This window comes from Oncorhynchus mykiss, chromosome 9, assembly GCF_013265735.2.
Source record: "Oncorhynchus mykiss isolate Arlee chromosome 9, USDA_OmykA_1.1, whole genome shotgun sequence".
NCBI lineage: Eukaryota > Metazoa > Chordata > Actinopteri > Salmoniformes > Salmonidae > Oncorhynchus > Oncorhynchus mykiss.
In genome coordinates this window covers 35,947,930-35,963,366 of record NC_048573.1, presented here as the reverse complement: position 1 = coordinate 35,963,366, position 15,437 = coordinate 35,947,930, and the positions used below count along the sequence as shown (strand labels likewise).

The 15,437-nt window shown below is 48.2% G+C and overlaps 1 protein-coding gene across 6 annotated transcripts in view; it reads left to right on the top strand.

Annotated features, from left to right (window-relative positions):
• LOC110531979 (peregrin) overlaps positions 1-14,823 on the top strand; it is a 30,764-nt gene extending 15,941 nt beyond the window's left edge. For 4 of the 6 annotated variants that reach the window (XM_036987881.1, XM_036987882.1, XM_036987883.1 and 1 more), the window contains 14 exons: positions 6,180-6,369; positions 6,884-7,171; positions 8,094-8,611; positions 8,729-8,969; positions 9,154-9,285; positions 9,420-9,548; positions 9,633-10,032; positions 10,191-10,499; positions 10,689-10,946; positions 11,075-11,222; positions 11,358-11,491; positions 11,699-11,814; positions 12,414-12,568; positions 13,100-14,823. In XM_036987881.1, coding sequence (XP_036843776.1) covers positions 6,180-6,369; positions 6,884-7,171; positions 8,094-8,611; positions 8,729-8,969; positions 9,154-9,285; positions 9,420-9,548; positions 9,633-10,032; positions 10,191-10,499; positions 10,689-10,946; positions 11,075-11,222; positions 11,358-11,491; positions 11,699-11,814; positions 12,414-12,568; positions 13,100-13,283 — 3,202 coding nt within the window. In that variant the 3' untranslated portion in view covers positions 13,284-14,823. The remainder of the gene's footprint in view (positions 1-6,179; positions 6,370-6,883; positions 7,172-8,093; positions 8,612-8,728; positions 8,970-9,153; positions 9,286-9,419; positions 9,549-9,632; positions 10,033-10,190; positions 10,500-10,688; positions 10,947-11,074; positions 11,223-11,357; positions 11,492-11,698; positions 11,815-12,413; positions 12,569-13,099) is intronic. The other 2 variants (XM_036987885.1, XM_036987884.1) reach the window with 2 other exon arrangements.
• Positions 14,824-15,437: the final 614 nt, after the last annotated feature.

Genomic DNA, 15,437 nt, shown 5'->3' with positions numbered 1-15,437 from the left:
TCATTCACAGTCCCACACACGACACTCATCCTACTACATGTCAGTCAGGCACAATTCCACACGACACTCATCCTACTACAGGTCAGTCAGTCACAGTACCACACGACACTCATCCTACTACAGGTCAGTCAGTCACAGTACCACACGACACTCATCCTACTACAGGTCAGTCACAGTACACACGACACTCATCCTTCTACAGGTCAGTCACAGTACCACACGACACTCATCCTACTACAGGTCAGTCACAGTACTACACGACACTCATCCTGCTACAGGTCAGTCACAGTACCACAAGACACTCATCCTACTACATGTCAGTCGCAGTACCACACGACACTCATCCTACTACAGGTCAGTCACAGTGCCACATGACACTCATCATACTACAGCTCAGTCAGTCACAGTACTACACGACACTCATCCTGCTACAGGTCAGTCACAGTACCACACGACACTCATCCTACTACTGGTCAGTCAGTCACAGTACCACACGGCACTCATCCTACTAAAGGTAATTCACAGTCCCACACATGACACTCATCCTACTACATGTCAGTCAGTCACAGTTCCACACGACACTCATCCTACTACAGGTCAGTCAGTCACAGTACCACATGACACTCCTCCTACTACAGGTCAGTCACAATACCACACGACACTCATCCTACTACAGGTCAGTCGCAATACCACACGACACTCATCCTATTACAGGTCAGTTACAGTACCACATGATACTCATCATACTACAGCTCAGTCAGTCACAGTATCACACGACACTCATCCTACTACAGGTCAGTCGCAGTACCACACCACACTCATCCTACTACAGGTCAGTCACAGTACCACACCACACTCATCCTACTACAGGTCAGTCGCAGTACCACACCATACTCATCCTACTACAGGTCAGTCGCAGTATCACACGACACTCATCCTACTACAGGTCAGTCACAGTACCACACGACACTCATCCTACTACAGGTCAGTCACAGTACCACACGACACTCATCCTACTACTGGTCAGTTAGTCACAGTACCACATGACACTCATCCTACTACAGGTCTGTCACAGTAACACATGACACTCATCCTACTACTGAACAGTCAGTCACAGTACCACACGACACTCATCCTTCTACAGGTCAGTCACAGTACCACACGACACTCATCCTTCTACAGGTCAGTCACAGTACCACACGACACTCATCCTACTACTGAACAGTCAGTCACAGTACCACACGACACTCATCCTACTACTGGACAGTCACAGTACCACAAGACACTCATCCTACTACTGGTCAGTCAGTCACAGTACCACATGAAACTCATCCTAATACAGGTCAGTCACAGTACCACACGACACTCATCCTACTACTGGTCAGTTAGTCACAGTACCACATGACACTCATCCTACTACAGGTCAGTCACAGTAACACATGACACTCATCCTTCTACAGGTCATTCACAGTCCCACACGACACTCATCCTTCTACAGGTCATTCACAGTCCCACACGACACTCATCCTACTACAGGTCAGTCAGTCACAGTACCACACGACACTCATCCTTCTACAGGTCATTCACAGTTCCACACGACACTCATCCTACTACAGGTCAGTCACAGTACACACGACACTCATCCTTCTACAGGTCAGTCACAGTACCACACGACACTCATCCTACTACAGGTCAGTCAGTCACAGTACCACACGGCACTCATCCTACTACAGATCAGTCACAGTACTACACGACACTCATCCTGCTACAGGTCAGTCACAATACCACAAGACACTCATCCTACTACATGTCAGTCGCAGTACCACACGACACTCATCCTACTACAGGTCAGTCACAGTGCCACATGACACTCATCATACTACAGCTCAGTCAGTCACAGTACTACACGACACTCATCCTGCTACAGGTCAGTCACAGTACCACATGACACTCATCCTACTACAGGTCAGTCACAGTACCACACGACACTCATCCTTCTACAGGTCAGTCATTCGCAGTAACACACGACACTCATCCTACTACAGGTCAGTCACAGTACTACATGATTCTCATCCTACTACAGGTCAGTCAGTCGCAGTACCACATGACACTCATCCTTCTACAGGTCAGTCAGTCACAGCACCACACGACACTCATCCTACTACAGGTCAGTCGCAGTACCACAAGACACTCATCCTACTACAAGTCAGTCGCAGTACCACACGACACTTATCCTACTACAGGTCAGTCACAGTGCCACATGACACTCATCCTACTGCAGGTCAGTCACAGTACTACACGACACTCATCCTGATACAGGTCAGTCACCGTACAACACGACACTCATCCTACTTCAGGTCAGTCAGTCACAGTACCACATGACACTCATCCTACTACAGGTCAGTCACAGTACCACACGACACTCATCCTACTACAGGTCAGTCACAGTACTACACGACACTCATCCTGCTACAGGTCAGTCACAGTACAACACGACACTCATCCTACTACAGGTCAGTCACACACGACACTCATCCTACTACTGGACAGTCAGTCACAGTACCACACGACACTCATCCTACTACAGGTCAGTCACACACGACACTCATCCTACTACTGGTCAGGTAGTCACAGTACCACATGACACTCATCCTACTACAGGTCAGTCACGGTAACACACGACACTTATCCTTCTACAAGTCAGTCACACACGAAACTCATCCTACTACTGGACAGTCAGTCACAGTACCACACAACACTCATCCTACTACAGGTCAGTCACAGTACCACACGACACTCATCCTACTACAGGTCAGTCACAGTACCACACGACACTCATCCTACTACAGGTCAGTCAGTCACAGTACCACACGGCACTCATCCTACTAAAGGTCATTCACAGTCCCACACACGACACTCATCCTACTACATGTCAGTCAGTCACAGTTCCACACGACACTCATCCTACTACAGGTCAGTCAGTCACAGTACCACATGACACTCCTCCTACTACAGGTCAGTCACAATACCACACGACACTCATCCTACTACAGGTCAGTCGCAATACCACACGACACTCATCCTACTACAGGTCAGTCACATTACTACATGACACTCATCCTACTACAGCTCAGTCAGTCACAGTACTACACGACACTCATCCTACTACAGCTCAGTCAGTCACAGTACCATACGACACTCATCCTATTACAGGTCAGTTACAGTACCACATGATACTCATCATACTACAGCTCAGTCAGTCACAGTATCACACGACACTCATCCTACTACAGGTCAGTCGCAGTACCACACCACACTCATCCTACTACAGGTCAGTCACAGTACCACACCACACTCATCCTACTACAGGTCAGTCGCAGTACCACACCACACTCATCCTACTACAGGTCAGTCGCAGTATCACACGACACTCATCCTACTACAGGTCAGTCACAGTACCACACGACACTCATCCTACTACAGGTCAGTCACAGTACCACACGACACTCATCCTACTACTGAACAGTCAGTCACAGTACCACACGACACTCATCCTACTACTGGACAGTCACAGTACCACAAGACACTCATCCTACTACTGGTCAGTCAGTCACAGTACCACATGAAACTCATCCTAATACAGGTCAGTCACAGTACCACACGACACTCATCCTACTACTGGTCAGTTAGTCACAGTACCACATGACACTCATCCTACTACAGGTCAGTCACAGTAACACATGACACTCATCCTTCTACAGGTCATTCACAGTCCCACACGACACTCATCCTTCTACAGGTCATTCACAGTCCCACACGACACTCATCCTACTACAGGTCAGTCAGTCACAGTACCACACGACACTCATCCTTCTACAGGTCATTCACAGTTCCACACGACACTCATCCTACTACAGGTCAGTCACAGTACACACGACACTCATCCTTCTACAGGTCAGTCACAGTACCACACGACACTCATCCTACTACAGGTCAGTCAGTCACAGTACCACACGGCACTCATCCTACTACAGATCAGTCACAGTACTACACGACACTCATCCTGCTACAGGTCAGTCACAGTACCACAAGACACTCATCCTACTACATGTCAGTCGCAGTACCACACGACACTCATCCTACTACAGGTCAGTCACAGTGCCACATGACACTCATCATACTACAGCTCAGTCAGTCACAGTACTACACGACACTCATCCTGCTACAGGTCAGTCACAGTACCACATGACACTCATCCTACTACAGGTCAGTCACAGTACCACACGACACTCATCCTTCTACAGGTCAGTCATTCGCAGTAACACACGACACTCATCCTACTACAGGTCAGTCACAGTACTACATGATTCTCATCCTACTACAGGTCAGTCAGTCGCAGTACCACATGACACTCATCCTTCTACAGGTCAGTCAGTCACAGCACCACACGACACTCATCCTACTACAGGTCAGTCGCAGTACCACAAGACACTCATCCTACTACAAGTCAGTCGCAGTACCACACGACACTTATCCTACTACAGGTCAGTCACAGTGCCACATGACACTCATCCTACTGCAGGTCAGTCACAGTACTACACGACACTCATCCTGATACAGGTCAGTCACAGTACCACACGACACTCATCCTACTACAGGTCAGTCACAGTACCACACGACACTCATCCTACTACAGGTCAGTCACAGTACTACACGACACTCATCCTGCTACAGGTCAGTCACAGTCACACACGACACTCATCCTACTACAGGTCATTCACAGTCCCACACGACACTCATCCTACTACAGGTCATTCACAGTCCCACACGACACTCATCCTACTACATGTCAGTCAGTCACAGTTCCACACGACACTCATCCTACTACAGGTCAGTCACAGTACCACACGACACTCATCCTACTACAGGTCATTCACAGTCCCACACGACACTCATCCTACTACATGTCAGTCACAGTACCACACGACACTCATCCTACTACAGGTCAGTCACAGTACCACACGACACTCATCCTTCGACAGGTCATTCACAGTCCCACACGACACTCATCCTTCTACAGGTCATTCACAGTCCCACACGACACTCATCCTACTACAGGTCATTCACAGTCCCACACGACACTCATCCTACTACATGTCAGTCAGTCACAGTTCCACACGACACTCATGCTACTACAGGTCAGTCACAGTACCACACGACACTCATCCTACTACAGGTCAGTCAGTCACAGTACCACACGACACTCATCCTACTAAAGGTCATTCACAGTTCCACACGACACTCATCCTACTACAGGTCAGTCACAGTACCACACGACACTCATCCTTCTACAGGTCAGTCACAGTACCACACGACTCTCATCCTACTACAGGTCATTCACAGTCCCACACACGACACTCATCCTACTACATGTCAGTCAGTCACAGTTCCACACGACACTCATCCTACTACAGGTCAGTCAGTCACAGTACCACACGGCACTCATCCTACTACAGGTCAGTCACAGTACTACACGACACTCATCCTGCTACAGGTCAGTCACAGTACCACAAGACACTCATCCTACTACATGTCAGTCGCAGTACCACACCACACTCATCCTACTACAGGTCAGTCGCAGTACTACATGGCACTCATCCCACTACAGGTCAGTCAGTCACAGTACCACACGACACTCAACCTACTACAGGTCAGTCACAGTACCACATGACACTCATCCTACTACAGGTCAGTCACAGTACCACATGACACTCATCCTACTACAGGTCAGTCAGTCACAGTACCACACTACACTCATCCTACTACTGGTCAGTCAGTCACAGTACCACATGACACTCATCCTACTACAGGTCAGTCACAGTACCACATGACACTCATCCTACTACAGGTCAGTCACAGTACCACATGACACTCATCCTTCTACAGGTCAGTCACTGTACCACACGACACTCATCCTACTACAGGTCAGTCAGTCACAGTACCACACGACACTCATCCTACTTCAGGTCAGTCACAGTACCATAATACACTCATCCTACTACAGTTCAGTCACAGTACCCTGCCTCGGCTGGTGGTATTGAAGGTATCCATGTCCAAACTCTATCTCACTTTAAATCATTTCTGCATCCTCTTTCCCCCCACACTTTTCCCTCCCTCAGGTACATAGATAAGTCGGTAGAGGAGCTGGATGAGGAGGTGGAGTATGACATCGATGAAGAGGACTACATCTGGCTGGACATCATGAATGACAAGCGACGTAGTGACGGGGTGACGCCCATCCCCCAGGAGGTGTTTGAGTACCTCATGGACCGGCTGGAGAAAGAGTCCTACTTCGAGAGCCACAACAAGGTGATAAACACTAGGTACACTCTGTCTCTCGCTCTGAGTGACAGCTTTTGTACCACAATATGATAGACTACCAGTGCAGCATGTGCCACTGGCTGCTGTTAAGCTTTCTTGACTTGGACATCAAATCAAATCAAATTTTCAGATTTCTGATTTGATTTGACTTGGACATGCATGGCTAACCTTTGTCTAACCAGCTGCTCTTAGCGAAAATGTTTTTGGAATACCTTTTCAAGCTATTAGGTTATGTTTAGAGTTTACACCTCTTCCAATTCTATTGTGGGGAGGTCAAAATAATGAAAAACTATCTACCAAATATATTTATTTAAAAATGATGATTCATTCTCCTTGCCATTATCAATCACTTGATGATAAGACAAGATGTGACATTTTTTTTTTCCTCAGGTATGACTGGGTCCCTCGGTTGCCGGTTTGCCTGGGCAAGAAAAGGTTGAAGACCTAAATTATCCCCTTACCCTCTCCTCTTTTCTTCTCCCCCTTTTCCATTCTCTCCCAGATGGACCCTAGCGCCCTGATCGACGAAGATGCCGTCTGCTGCATCTGTAACGATGGCGAGTGTCAGAATAGCAACGTGATCCTGTTCTGTGACATGTGTAACCTGGCCGTACACCAGGAGTGTTACGGTGTGCCCTACATCCCTGAGGGCCAGTGGCTGTGTCGTCGCTGCCTCCAGTCCCCAAGCCGGGCCGTCGACTGTGCCCTATGCCCCAACAAGGGTGGAGCTTTCAAACAGACGGATGACGCACGCTGGGCCCATGTGGTGTGTGCCCTCTGGATCCCTGAGGTGAGAGTGTGTGCGAGGGTAATAGTGTTTGTGAGGGTAGGAGTGTGTGCAAGGTTGTTATTTGTTTTTTAAACAACTAATTGACCGACGTCTGTTCAATTATTTGAATTCCATTTAATTCAGTGTTGTGAGCTCAATGCGCAGTTTCTCTAGAGATAAATCAGCTCAAGCCCGAACTGTGCGATGTCGTAGGGAGTTGTAGTTTCCAACAGGCCAATATTCAACATAATTACCACGTTTTCTGTACTAAACTAACTACAATGACCATAATCCGTTGCGCGCCTACTTGTCCGGTCTGTGTGGGGAGTACACAGAGACGGAGAGAAGAGACAGAAGAACACACAATCGAGAGGGATAGAGAGCACTTGCTTGGTGAGCTATCCTTACCTGAAAATACATGATCTATGTGACTGATGGTTGGTATTTAGCAGTCATAAAAGTTTGCCTTATTTACTTTGAAGAACTACTACAAAAAAAAAATCTGACAGCATAAGCAGTAGCTTTATAATAATGAGATGACTTGGAATGAAATAATAAAGTAATCAAATAAAACAAATGTAATATACACAACTGAAATATTTTACTGAAGTACTATGAATACATTATGGTTAAGTGGTAAGCTGTAATGGGCAGTCATGCCGTTATGGTACTTTTATTCATTGTTTTATTCTGTGTCACAGCATTCAGCCCACATAATGCATACATTTAATGTTTGTTTTTGGGGGGGGATCAAAATGACCTCAAAAGCACTAATTTCTGAGCACTAGTTCAAGAGTTGGAGTGTATGTGTGAATGCTGTGCTTGAGCTGTGTATTGACAAACCATATGATAGTTTTGATGCTGTGCATGTCTGCATCTAGTCTGTCCTGTTGACAATCCTGTTGCAATGACCCCTTTTCACCCCTTTTTCTCTCTCCCCAAGGTGTGTTTTGCCAACACTGTCTTCCTGGAGCCCATCGACAGCATCGAACACATCCCCCCGGCGCGATGGAAGCTCACTTGCTACATCTGCAAGCAGCGCGGCTCAGGTGCCTGCATCCAGTGCCACAAGGCCAACTGCTACACAGCCTTCCACGTCACCTGCGCCCAGCAGGCCGGCCTCTACATGAAGATGGAGCCTGTCAGGGAGACCGGTGCCAACGGCACCTCCTTCAGTGTTCGCAAGACCGCCTATTGCGACATCCACACCCCGCCCGGCTCTGCACGCCCCATCGGAGGGGCGGGAGGGACTAGCATGGGCTCCTCCCACAGCGAGGGCGAGCTGGAGGAGGACGATGAGCCCAGTATAGGTCACGATGACGACTCCAAGGGCTGGAGCTCAGAGCGGGCCAAGAGGGCCAAGGCCAAGTCCAGACTGAAGATGAAGAGAGCCAGGAAGATACTGGCTGAGAAGAGGAACGCTGCGCCTGTGGTGTCTGTGCCCTGTATACCCCCACACAGGTACACACAGTGTATGCACACACACTCACTGCAGATACAAAGGCATTACAGATTCAGACATCACATACTCTCCCAGTCTCTTCAGTCCTACCATCTCCCCTGTGTGTTCTTCCCCAGGCTCAGTAAGATCACCAGTAACCTGACAGTGCCCAGGAAAAGCCAGTTTATGCAGCGACTGCATAGCTACTGGACCCTGAAGAGGCAGAGCCGGAATGGTGTCCCTCTACTGCGACGGCTCCAGACCCACCTGCAGTCGCAACGCAACACAGAGCAGCTACATTCACAGCCGCAGGCGCCAGAGTCACAGGTTACCACGGTAACCACCACACCGTCTCTGTCTGGTGGTGTTATCTTAGCGGTAGGGAGAACACTACTGGAAGCTCTGCATGTGTTTGGACTGATGTGTGTGTGAGAAAGAGTTATGTAAATGAGAGAGTTGTTTGATTCTGCTGTAATGGTGTGAGTGTGCTGCTGTATCCTGATTAACTGTGTTACACTGCCAAACAAACCAGTTTGTGTGTGTGTGTGTGTTGGTGCCCCAGAGGGACAGTGAGGAGAATAACTTGGCTCTGAAGGAGCAGCTGAAAGCATGGCAGAGACTGAGACATGACCTGGAGAGAGCCAGACTACTGGTGGAGCTCATCCGCAAGAGAGAGAAACTTAAGAGGGAGACGGTGAGACACACACACACACTCCTCACATCCACACTTCAAGCGCACATTTGTATATTGACACACAAACTTGACATCTGGCAGTTTGCAGTTTGCACAGTGAGCAGTTTTTTTTACAGTGTGTGTGGAATGTGTAGATCAAGGTACAGCAGATGGCACTAGAGATGCAGCTAACTCCCTTCCTGGTCCTACTGAGGAACACCCTGGAGCAACTACAGGAGAGAGACACCAGCAACTTCTTCACTGAGCCTGTCCCTCTGGCTGAGGTAACACACACGCACGCACACACAAATGTTATTTGCACACACAGTGGCTGGAGGGCTTTAACCCTGACCTCTTTTTCTCCTCAGGTGCCAGACTACCTGGACCACATCGAGAGGCCTATGGACTTCCAGACCATGTGGAATCTACTTGAGTCTCACTGCTACCTCAGTTTCGAGGCTTTCGAGGCAGACTTTGGCCTCATTGTGAACAATTGTCTCAAATACAACGCCAAGGACACCGTGTTCTACCGCGCCGCTCTGCGCCTCCGAGAGATGGGCGGGGCCGTGATCAGAACCGCCCGCAGACAGGCTGAGCGAATAGGCTTGGACTATGACACAGGCATGCACCTCCCCCGAGAGCCCAGCCCTGACAGCCAGCGTGACAGAGAGCGAGACCGAGAGAGGGAGCGGGAGAGAGAAAGGGACAGGGAGCGAGAACGAGAGAGGGACCGAGACGGAGACAGGCCGCTCTCTTCCAATGAGGAGGGTGAGTGGCTTGGAGTCCTGTTTTACCACCAGCTTTTCTACTTCTGCCTCTCCCCCTTTCTCCTTTTCCTTCAGTTGCACTCTTCCAATTAAGTAATTATGTTGCTGTATAGCTATTTGGGATTCTGTACTTGCGTTAAATCTCTCTCTGTCTCTTAGACCTGCTCTTATCAGAGAACCGGCGACGGCTGCCATTGGAGGAGCAGCTGTGTTTTTTGCAGGCGCGCTTTGATGAGGTCAGCTCGGGGAAGCACAGCATCGGTCGGTCGCGGCGGGCCAAAGCCCTGAGGAAAGAGATGACGGTCATCAAGAGGAAACTGGCCCACCAGAGAGAGGGGGGTTCGTGCATGGGGAGCAGGGACTCAGGGGGCGGAGGGGACAGGGGACCATGCCTCCCCCATCACCCCTCCTCCACGGGACGCCATGACGAGGGGGAGGAGAGCAGCAGTCAGGAGATCAGTGGCAAGGGTGAGACTGAGGGTATATCTAAACTAACTCACAGTAAATACACTATGCATTCATATGAATAACTGTTCATAACTATCTCACACTGGCCTACCCCTACCATACTGGTAATTAATTCCCAACTCTCCTTTTACGAAGGAGGGATATATGATATACTGTACTTCCATTTGCTCTTCCTCGTTCTCTCTGTAGATCTAAGTGCATCGTCTTCGGCTCTAGCTCCAGAGGTGGGACGTCGTACCTCTGTCCTCTTCTCCAAGAAGAACCCCAAAATGGCCGGACCTCCCAAGAGGCCGGGCCGCCCCCCTAAGAACAGAGACGCGGGGGTAAGCCCTAGTCCGATTGGTCCCCCTCAACTGCCCCTCCTGTCCCCCCCTCGGCAGAGGAAGAGACCCCGCAGCCCTCACAGCAGCTCCAGCTCCGAGAGTGACAGTGACGACCTCCTTCCGAGTGAGTAACACACACACAATCACACACGCACAATCACACTTCTTACATTGTTATATTGTCATTACTTGTGTTTTTGAAGTTATGACAGTCAGTCTAGTAACTGTAATGGTTATGACTCTGTCTCCTAGGTCTGCCCACTAACGGTTTTGTTGGGGGCAACCAGCCGGTGACAGAGAGTTTCCGGGTGTACAGGAATGAGAGGAGCCTCCCTCGATCCAGCTCTGACTCTGAATCCACCACTAGCAGCAGCAGCAGCGCTGCCTCTGACAGAACCAGGTAATTATAATCCACACACAATGGCATTCATACACAGTCACATAGTCAAACACAACTGAACTTTCAATGATACACACATTTTGGTTTAGGATGAATAAATTACTATTTTATTGTCTTTCTCTTTATCTCTCTCAGTACTACTCCGTCTAAGCAGGGCCGGGGGAAGCAGTCGTTCCCTCGTTCCGCCTTCCAGGAGGACAGCAGTGAGGAGACATCAGGGACAGAGAATGACTCCTACTCTGTGGGAGGGTCACGCAGTGTCTCACACTGTGAGTGACACACTACACACACACGCATAGGCATGCACTTATCTTCATCTGTCGCTCTACCTCTCCTTTTCCCAAAGTGTGTGTGTGTTTAGGAGGTAAAAATAGTGTTTTGCGTGTTTCTGTGCTAAAAAATCACCTTTTTGGGCCCTCAAACAGGGATGAAAACTTGTATGTATGTGATTCTGATGTATCGTGTGTTTCTCTCAGTAGGGTGGGGCCGGGGCCGATCAGGTTGTAGGATGCCATCAGATGACTACTCTTCCCTTGATGCTCTGGACCTGGTGTGGGCCAAGTGTAGAGGCTACCCTTCATACCCTGCTCTGGTAATCCTGCAATGGATGGACACACACACATTAGGATAAACTATGGTTTAAATTTCTGTTCGGCCACAAAGAGGCACAACATATTTCTCACACCATATTAATTTAACACCCTTTTCGTGGTATCCAATTGGTAGTTACAGTCTTGTCTCAACTCTGCAACTCCCGTACGGACACGGGAGAGGCGAATGTCGAGAGCCGTGCTCTGAAACACAACCCAACCAAGCCGCACTGCTTCTTGACACAATGCCCGCTTAACCCGGAAGCCAGCCGCACCAATGTGTCGGAGGAAACACCGTACACCTGGCGACAGTGTCAGCGTGCATGCGCCCGGCCCGCCACAGGAGTCACTAGTGCGCGATGGGACAAGGACATCCCTGCCTGCCAAACCCTCCCCTAACCCGGACGACACTTGGCCAATTGTGCACCGCCCAATGGGTATCCCGGTCGCGGCCGGCTTCGACAGAGCCTGGACTCGTACCCAGAATCTCAAGTGGCACAGCTAGCACTGCGATGCAGTGTCTTATACCAGTGCGCCATTCGGGAGGCCCCTTCGCACCATATTCATGAAACTATCCTAACCCTCCTCTTCCCCCCTTTAGATCATAGATCCTAAGATGCCCAGGGAGGGGGTATTCCACCGAGGGGTCCCCATCCCCGTGCCCCCCCAGGAAGTCCTGAAGCTGGGGGAACAGATGACCCAGGAGGCCCGGGAACACCTCTTCCTGGTTCTCTTCTTCGACAACAAGAGAACCTGGTCAGTACACTGTTTCTTCTCTTGATACTGTCTCTCTTTCTGTTATGTGTTTGTTTTTTCTCTCTCTTTCTCTCTTTGTTCCTACTCATTTTCCGCTTTCTCACTCCACTCAAACCTCAATCCCTCTCACACTCTGGTAGAGAAGTGGTGATTTGGAGGCCTCCCCTTCTACAGCTCAGGTTCTTACTCAGTAGAGGCAGCGGAAAACCCAGAATCAGAGTGTATCAGCAAACCTCTGGCTGTAGTCAACAACGTGCAGCTCAGCAGCTTTTCACTAAAGCATGTCAAATGGCTGTCTTCAAGTAGTACAAGAACAAAGGGAACTTTTCTTGACATATAAATGCAAGAAAGCAAAAAGTGGGTCAGCTGAAGTGGGTCAGGAGTGGTTGATGAGGATGCTTTGCGTGAGAACAAAGAGAGAGAAAAAAACATTGTTTTAGGTCACAGCTCACACAGTAGTTACTATTATGTCTGCAGAAGCTACTACCCTGTACTGTATGTCCCTGTGTGTGTTTCTGACCATGTCTGTAGGCAGTGGCTGCCGCGCTCTAAGCTGGTTCCTCTGGGGGTGGACCAGGAGCTGGACAAGGAGAAGATGCTTGAGGGAAGGAAGTCCAACATCCGCAAGTCAGTGCAGGTGGCCTACCACCGTGCCATGCAGCACCGCAACAAGGTCCAGGGAGACCCCAGCAGTGACACCAGCGACAGCGACTGAGCACACACACGTCTTTGCTGGCCTCCCGTTGTATTGATAGGGTATTATTTTCAGGTCTGTGTGTTGTTGATTGATATACCCTGTGGCCTTGGAGAGCCATACCCCAGCACACAGTAGCATCAGTGTGCCGGTGTAACCTATTGGAAAGCACATGCAACATTCTCTCTCTCGTTCGTTCGTTCGTACGTACGTACTTTGTTGACACACACAGTGGTATTGAATCTGAGATGTAAAATATGTATTTAAGAGAATTGAAACAAAAAGGGTATTAAGAGGATGGAAGACAATGCTATGCCCAGAATCATGATGGAAAATTGTCCTTGTATGTGGTTGATATGAGTGTTCACCAGCTCCTGAAAAACAGGATCTGCAAACAGGGTTGTATTACACAAATATGCGCATACACACTTGTATACAGTCAGGTCCAAAGTGAATGCCACCCTTGATAAAGATTAGCAAAAAAGACTGTATACAATAAATAATACAAATACTCTGCTATATTGTATGCAAAAATATGCAAAAATTGTTATTTTATACTAATACAATTTCTCAGAGAAAGATATTTTGATGGTGGGAGTAAAAAGTATTGGCACCCCTATTTTCAATTCCTGACCTTATGAGGATAATGGCACTGAGCCTTTAGAAAAAGTGTTTTATGAGATTGAAGAACACATTGGGAGAGATCTTATTTTATGTTCAATTGACATATTCTTTGTGGCTTTTGATGTGTACTTGGGGTTATTGTCTTGCTGGAAGATTCACTTGCGGCCAAGTTTCAGCCTCCTGAGGCAACCATGTTTTTGACTAAAATGTCCTAGTACTGGGTAAATGTGACCGTAACAAGGGCCCCAGGACCAGTGGAAGCAAAATAGCCCCATACAGTCGAAGATCCACCACCATATTTCTGCTCACGCATCCTTATTTCGATGTCAAACCCACCACTAGTGTGCGTGGCTAAAGACCTCTATTTTACTCATCTATATCAAGGGTGCCAATCATTTTCAACCTGACTACATTCAAACAGGGAAATGCATACACACTCACACAAAGCTCTTCTCATAGAAAAATATACACATCCACACACCCCGTTGTGTGCACTTATGGTTTGACAGTACCACTGGTCCAGCAACCCCTCTGCCGCCGCCCCCTCTTACCCCATGTCCAATCACGGCCCAATGGAGCACGGGGTTGGATGGCATGGCCAATCAACTGAGCAAAGCATCTTCCTGCTATTTATTCCGTCTCCCAAGGACCTCCAGTCTTCTCTCCACTAGTCTAACTGACCGTCTTCACAACATTGCATTGTGCAGTCGTTTCCTCTACTCTTCCGTATATGATTTTTTTTTGTCGCCTCTGTTTACATCTCTTTTTGTTCTTGTCTGTTGTACAATTCTGGCTGCTGGTGAATAATGAGGACTAATGTGGATATGATAAAACACGCCAGCCTCACTGTCTGTTCTAGTCTCAGGCCAATGGCTTAGAACTTTTATATATACAGATTACATAAGATAGAAGTTTAATAAAATAATTGAGTTTTGTACACCCTTGTTCTGGTCTGCTCTCTTTTGCCTGTTAATGTGTATGTCTGTGTATGTGTGTACAGCATTGCCGCATTTCCCTGTTAAGTTCCAAAGTTCTCTCAATCAAAATATTTTAGCAAAAGGCAGCGATCACATCTAATCACATTTAATTACACGAGTACATACTTGACATTATACAAACAGTGGTGAACAGCAGGACCAGAGGGGTGTACGACAAATCAGGATCAATGTCTTAGCCAGCTAACTATGATAAACAACCAGAAATAACTAGATTTTCTGGTTCATTAAGAACGATAAAGTTATGTTTTTTGTTTTTGAGCAATTAGACCAAGCCCCTTTTAAGCTTGTTATTTCATTATATTTGGGAAAGTTAGTGGACTAACTCCTTGATCCTGATTGTAGTATACCCCTCTGGGCTCTTATCTTGCTCCTCAACCTTCATTTCCCTGTTGTAAGCAGGAAGTTAGAACATGTGGAATACCCCTGTGTGTTCTTCAATAGCCCTGTTCTTCACTTCAGTGATTCTCAACTAGGATCATTAATGAGTGAGTGTACTTACCGCCATGCTTGACCTCCATCTCTAAATCTGACTGCCTTGTCACTCTCACACACT